Source organism: Dipodomys ordii, unplaced genomic scaffold (assembly GCF_000151885.1).
Source record: "Dipodomys ordii isolate 6190 unplaced genomic scaffold, Dord_2.0 Scaffold146, whole genome shotgun sequence".
NCBI classification, from domain to species: Eukaryota; Metazoa; Chordata; class Mammalia; order Rodentia; family Heteromyidae; genus Dipodomys; species Dipodomys ordii.
Genome location: NW_012267362.1, coordinates 1,859,118 through 1,866,129, shown reverse-complemented (window position 1 = coordinate 1,866,129; position 7,012 = coordinate 1,859,118). Strand labels below are relative to the sequence as shown.

Here is a 7,012-nt window from a genome sequence, read left to right as displayed (position 1 = left end):
ATGAGTTAACACATGTGAAGTGTTTAGAACAGTTCATGGTGTATTGCAAGAGGCCAATGAACTGCTTCAGTTGGTGCTCCTGAGGCGGGGCAGGAAGTGGATGACAAATAGAAAGCAGGCCAAAAGGGAAGTGGGCCAGCAGGTAGTTGGACGAGAAAGGCAGCTTTGACAAACGCTGCCAACAAAATGCTCTTTAAATCAATTTTGGAGTGGAAGCCATGGGGGATGGAAGCAAAACTCAAAAATGGAAATGCACTTTCCGGCCACCAGGTGGCGACAGCACAAGTCAGTTGCTGAGTTAGCCTCTTAAGGCCCCATGGGGGGTACACACACAGTCCTCAAGCCTTGCCCTTCGCCCCACCCCCACCCCCTGCCCCGTTGGCTGTGCCCAGGCTAGCTGATAGTCCAGATACTAGGTGCTTCAGCCAGGGCATAAGGCGCCCAAAAGGTTCTCATCGTTACACCCAGTGCAGCAGGAAGCTAGGAAGCCCATCCGGTTTTCTTTCCTTATGCTAGAATTTTTCCAGAACCAAACATACATATATATGCAAGGCTGCTGAATCTCAGGGACTGGGAGGGGTGCTTCACTCCACACAACTGAGGAAGGCACCTCATGGGCATACTTATGAGCAATGTGTGGACATAGACTTGGCAGTCCACTTTTCCTTTGCTTAGTTCCACACAGAGTTCTTCGAAAACTCCTAAGGAATTCAGAATTTGGTTGAGGAAATGGAGCTGTGGCTCAAGTAGAAGAGTGCCTGCCTGCCTTGAGCAGAAAAAGCCCAGTAAGAGCACAAGGTCCTGAGTCCCGTGCACAGGTGTGTGTGTGTGTGTGTGTGTGTGTGTGTGTGTGCACATACAATGAAACAGAATTTGGATGAACCACCAGAAAAACCAGAAGTGGCACTGTGGCTCAAGTGGTAGAGCACTTATCTTGAACTGAAGAGCTTAGGGACAGGGACAGTGCCAAGGCCCAGAGTCTAAGCTCCACGACTGACAAACAAAAAAAAAAGAATAGAATTTGGGTTACAAAAATCAACAGCTACAAATAGGAGAGCAACCCTAAGCTAAATCTGTTAGCATCTTGGTTATTCTATAAACACCTACCAACTTGTGCTCAAACACTGTCTAAATAATGCCATGCTCTGCCACATATAAGTAGTAGTTTTCAAATCTAGTAGGGCAATGAAAACTAATAATGTAAGATAGCATGTGACAATGTGTTCTAATATCTCCTAAGAGGTCCAGAACACTTCCAAAGGCCTCTTCACTTATAATGTAGGGCAGACAAGAAGCTGGTGAATTCCCTGGATAGAAGCTCCACTGTTTTACCAGAAAAGGACATTCAAGTTTAGCATGAATAATAGCAACAACCTCACGCACTATGAATTAAGCTATACTTAACTGTGACCTGACCCTTCAAATAATATAGAAACCCACAGAAAGAAGTCTATTCCCACTGAATGGTAATGGGAAGGTTAGGGAGTCATAGCCTGATATACTGAAAACTTAGGAAGTCTTAGGAGCTATTCAGGCCTCTGTCTGGTTCCCTAGCTAGAATTAAAGAGGTATACTCTAAATCTGTTAAATCTACTTTAATATACACAAAAAAATACAAAAATACATTCACTTTATTTTTAAAAATGAAGACTGGTATTTCTCATCAACTGGTTTGTGAGGAGTCACAGAATTCACAGGAAACAAGTTCTGGAGAGCAAGTGCTTGCCACGCCTCTCCAAACAGGCTTGAGAACAATGGAAGATATGATTCCAAATCTTTCCTCGAAGGGCAGGGAGAATGGCTATAGAAGCCGTTATGTGGATTGGATTACATGTGGAATACCATATTTATGTGTGGTAAAATGTCTACTGAATACAGACCCAGGAAGAAGATGACTATTCTTCAGGATTGACCCCAAGACTGGAGGTAAAGAGGACAAGCCACCTGCCTGCATTTCTCATTTTCCATTTCATAACTAGGAGGTGACCTCTTCCCCTCTCATCTTCTTCTGTGCCAGACAGTTTGAGTCTCCTCCAGCTCCATCTACCCCATCCCATGGTCTCTACTCCCAGGGGATTGGCTCTGGCAGCATCTATTCTTCCTGTTACTGGGGCAGAATGTGCTAGAATCTGGACCTGCTGGTAGAGGTGCATGCAGGCAGTGATTGGAGTAGTTTGCTATTGGATTCTTACTTGCTGTCCTGATTGCTTTACCTGAAAAGACAAAAGGATGAACTGCTTTAAAGTGCTCATCTGTCATCAAGCTGAGTTCAAGTCCCTGTGAAGTAGGAAGAAATGAGACCCTTACACTGTTCAAAAATAAATGTACTCATTACCTGACTTATGCAACTGTAACCCCTATACATTACCTTACAATAGAAATTAAAAATAAAGATATGAGATCCTTGTCACCGCCCTCCCCCCCCATCTTTTCATCTCGAATTCAAGGATGCTGTGTCCTGGAAGTTTGGAAGCCCAGATAATGGGGGTGGAGGGACCCATCTTACCTAGTAGGTCCCAGGACTGCAACTTTTCTGGGGGGCTGCAGACTGCTTCGAGTGGCACTAGCCACAGGAAGATTTGCTCGCTGAGAAACAGCTTGATAAGAGTTAACAAAAGAAATGAGTTAGTGATAAGTTTCAGTGACCTCAAAAAGGAGTAACAGGAGCTGGTGGCTCACACTTGTAAACCTAGCTATCCAGGAGGATGAATCTGAGGATCATGGTTCAAAGCCAGCCCAGGCAGAAAAAGTCCATGAGACTCTTATCTTCAATTAACCAGCAAAAAAGCAGGAAGTGAACACCTTAATAATACAATAAAACACACACACCCATGCACACAAAGTAATAAAAGATAAAGGCAATGTGCTTCTCTCCAAAGGACAAATCATAAAGTGCTTGGAAATCAAAGCTTGGTCTCTGGCCAGCTCCACATTCTCCCTGTAACTCAGCCTCATCTTCACACAGAGAGATCTTTTGTAAGGAAGATAAAGTGGTCGCTGCCGTGGCTCTGGGAAGTTGAAATGAAGCTGAGCCAGAGACTATTTTCTTCTTTTTTGGTTTCTTACCTGTGTCCACTCTTTCTTACCTCTCTGCCCTGTAGCACTTGGTCTTGGAAGCCCTTTCCTGGTTGACAGAGGATTGGGAGGTAGGGCACCTTTGCCAGGTGGCACACTCCGGTTGGTGAGTGGCATTCGGCTGGCAGGCCTGGGGATGGCCGAGGGAATAGGTAGTCGACTGGAAGACTTAGTCGCTGTTCCCTGTGGCCTAGACAGGCATTGAGAGTTGCTGGTTGAAGGTTGTGGAGCCATTACTGGTCTGACAAGGGTAGGAGGGCCTGGTGAAAAGGATTAGAGTCATTTCAAGGTAAGTTCTACTTCTTTCCTCCTCCCATCACCCACAGCTGTGTTGTCCGGGTCTCACTTGTGGTGGATCTGGCACTGGGCCCAGCTTTTCCCCGGAGTGGAGGTCCAGCTTTCCCCCGGAGTGGAGGTCCAGCTTTTCCCCGGGGTGGAGGCCCAGCTTTCCCCCGGGGTGGAAGAGTTGATCGTGCAAGAGGAGAAGATGCTGGGCTTTTGGATGCAGGGAACAGATTGCAAGTGGGTGACTCCTGCAACAGACAGAGAGGGGGGAGGGAAAGACTAGATTGGAGGGTTATCTGTTCTGATTTAAGGGATTCAGAAGTAGCCATAAGGAGTGGTATAGATCCCAGTGAAGAAGGCGGAGTTTAGCTGCCAATATTATCACCATTATTTCAGAGCCCTAGAGACACTGTAGTAAATGCTTTTTTTTTTTTAAATGGTATTTCATCTAATTCCAATTCCAGGGATAGAATTACAATCCCCATTTGATCCACGAGGAAACTGCTCTATGCCTTCTGTGTGTCATATACTGTTCGGGTACACATGCAACCTATGCCCTCCAAACTCACTCTCTTCGCATTGGAGGGCCTCTTTCCAGATGTCACTCGAGGAGTCCTGGCTGACCCCTTCTTATCACTGCTCCGGAGATGGGGTGTCAGGCTGCTGGGGGAGGGTGTGCTCCAAGCCAAAGAGTTCACAGTGGGCAGCAGGTCTCGGACAGGACTGTCCTTCAACACAAACGTCTCTCGCCGAGGGCTGGGCTTCCCTCGGCGAGGCCCGGGGCTCTCACTCGCACTCTCTCCATCCTGCAGGGCACACTGCTCGAGCTGAGCTGCCAGCCGGTTGGCTTCATCAAGGATCTCCTCCAGCTTCTCTGGGCTGAGAGGGCCTAAGCTGAACCGCACACCCTGCGGGGCAGCAGCCACTGCGTTTGGGTTACTTCTATGGGACAGGCCCCGTCGGGGTGGTTTCTCTGGAGTCATCGACACTGCTATGTCCTTCTCCTCATGACTAAGACAGAAAACAAATGTGGTACAACACACACACACACACACACACACACACACACACACACACACACACACACGAGCAGAAGACTTTATAGGATCAAAATCTCTGCACCAGGGCCAGAGCCACAACCCAAATCCTGAAGCCCATTCTGGCTGCGAGATCGAGCCTCAAGGTGATGAGACCCAAGAAATCTTTAGCAAGTGGTGATATTGGAAATAATGGCAGAATGAAGATATAGCAAATAGCCAGGCGCCAGTGGCTCACGCCTGTAATACTAGCTACTCAGGAGGCAAGATCTGAGGATCAGTTTCAAAGCCAACCCATGAGACTAACTCCAATAAACCACTAGAAAACCAGAAGTGGCACTGTGGCTCAAGCGGTAGAGCGCTCGCCTTGAGCTGAAGAGCTGAGGGACAGCACCCAAGCCCAGCGTTCAAGCCTCATGACCAACCCCCCCCCCCAAAATGCACTTTTTAAAAATTTTGGTGCCAATACTGTGGCTTGGACTGAAGGGCTGGGCACGTGTCCCTTAGCTTTTTCTCTCAGGCTACCACTCCAGTTTCATTCAAGGCTACCACTCTATTGCTTGGGCCCCACTTCACTTTCAACTTTTGCTGGTTAATTGGAGATGAGTCTTGCAGACTTTCTTGCATGGGATGGCTTTTTTTTTTTTTTTTTGTCGGTCATGGGGCCTAAACTCTGGGCACTGTCCCTCGGCTCTTCAGCTCAAGACTAGTGCTCTACCACTTGAGCCATAGCACCACTTCTGGCTTTTTCTGCTTATGTGGTGCTGAGGAATCGAACCCAGGGCCTCAGGCATGCAAGGCAAGCACTCTACCACTGAGCCACCTTCCCAGCCCCCATGGGATGGCTTTAAACCTGGATACTTGGTCTTAGCTTTCTGAACAGCTAGGATTATAGAAGTGGGCCCCTAGCATCCAACTTGTTTTTGTTTTTTTGAGACAGGATCTCATTATGCAGCTCAGATTGGACTCAAACTCATGATCCTCCAGCCTCAGATTCGTGGGTGCAGGGATTACAGATGCACGCTACCATATCTAGTGCATTTACCTTTCTTAATATTCTGAAATCTCACTCCAGCTTCTCTTTTCTCCTCACTAAATGAGGCCCGAGCCCACCAACCCTGAGTGCACCAAACCTTGCTAAATTACCAACACTGACTCCAGAGGCTAACAGCAATTTAGCCAGAAGAGTTGGAGCCAAAGGGGTGCGGATGGAGGAAAATAAGTAAGCCTAATGGAACTGATACCTATCAGATGGAGACAGCCCTCCGAAGTCCAAGGTCTCATCCATAATAAACTTGACATCTGGAGGGAAAAGAAAAGTGGATGCCTGCCTTCAGTCCCTGACAGGCCCTCCATCTCAGAGCCTCAATCTTCCCAGAAGGACTCCCTTACCTTCCTCTAAATCCTCCATAGCAGACGCGAGCAGAATCCTCCTCAGTAGCAGAAGCGAGTCAGCTCACACCTGGGCTGGAGAGAAAACACACCTACCTTCAGGTATCCCATCCTGCCCAAGGCCCCAGCTAGAGTCAAGGTGCAAGGCAGGGAGGGGGCGGGAGGCCGAGGGTAAAAGCAGACACCCAGGATCCTCACCCGCCCGGTGACCTCCCGCGAAAGCTACAGTAAGATCCCGCCCTCCAGTGTCCCGACCTTCCCTGGCCCAGCTGGTTTGTAAATCCCACCTTCCTCCCAACTACTATCCTCCGGGGTTTTTCTCTCTCTAAGTCACCTTTCCATTGCCCCCGGCACCACACCTGCACCACACCTCCAACCCACAGCCAGTCTCCACACACACCCCCTCCCACCCCCTCGCCTTACCTTCCACGCAAGACGCTTTCTTCTTGCAACTGGGTCCCGGGAATCGGCTCTTAGGGGGCGTGGCTTCTTTCGAATTTCTCAGGTCCCACCCACTCTTGCCACATACACGCAATCATTGGTGGATCCTCAGGGGGCGGGGCCGCGCAGTGCTGCCACCCGATGGTCTGCAGGGGGGAGGGGTGGATTGTAGATATAGCGACCGTAGAGCGGTTCCCCAATAGGTCCATCCGAGAGTTCCATCCGAGAGGTCGGAGGCCTCCATCTAATAGGTCCATAGCTGGGGAGGTGGGCGGAGTCTGCGTGTACGTGCGCATGCCCAGGAGTCCCTCCTTCAACTTCCAGGCGGGAAGCCGTGCGGCGCTCCGGAGAACGAGCCAATCAGCGTGGACTTCGCGCCCCGCCCCAGCCCTCGGCCCGCCCCGTCCTCGTGGATCCCTGCCGCTGGGAGTCGTTTGCGGGCGCCGCTCCGCCTCCCTGCAGAGCTTTCCCTGCGCTCCTGCGGTCCTAGGGAGTGGCACGTGGCTGTTCACCCCGACGCTGACGTGCTGCCGGCGGAGATCCGCTCCCAGGGGCGCATCAGTATACAAAGCGCCGCTTTCGCTCGGTTTCCTCACGTGTGGCTTTTCCCCACCGTTTGTATCGTAGGTCCCGGGAGGCTCCCCGCGAGTCCCACACCGCATTGCCCTTTCCTGGCGTCCCAGCCCGGGAGGCTGCAGGCCGGCAGCGGCGCGGCTGGCTGGGCTTCACCCGATCCCCGACCTCGGTTCGCTCATCGGTGCCACGGGGACCCTCGGGGTTCT

General features: G+C 50.3%; 1 protein-coding gene across 1 annotated transcript; it reads right to left on the bottom strand.

Annotated features, from left to right (window-relative positions):
* Nucleotides 1-2,502: 2,502 nt before the first annotated feature.
* On the bottom strand, nucleotides 2,503-5,849 carry Psrc1 (proline/serine-rich coiled-coil 1). Its single transcript, XM_013031879.1, has 6 exons — nucleotides 5,790-5,849; nucleotides 5,642-5,699; nucleotides 3,930-4,371; nucleotides 3,422-3,608; nucleotides 3,087-3,335; nucleotides 2,503-2,597 (listed from the first exon to the last, which is right to left on the bottom strand). Exons 1-6 carry the CDS (start codon nucleotides 5,806-5,808, stop codon nucleotides 2,503-2,505), a joined length of 1,050 nt encoding a protein of 349 aa, XP_012887333.1. The 5' UTR covers nucleotides 5,809-5,849.
* Between the last annotated feature and the right edge of the window lie 1,163 nt (nucleotides 5,850-7,012).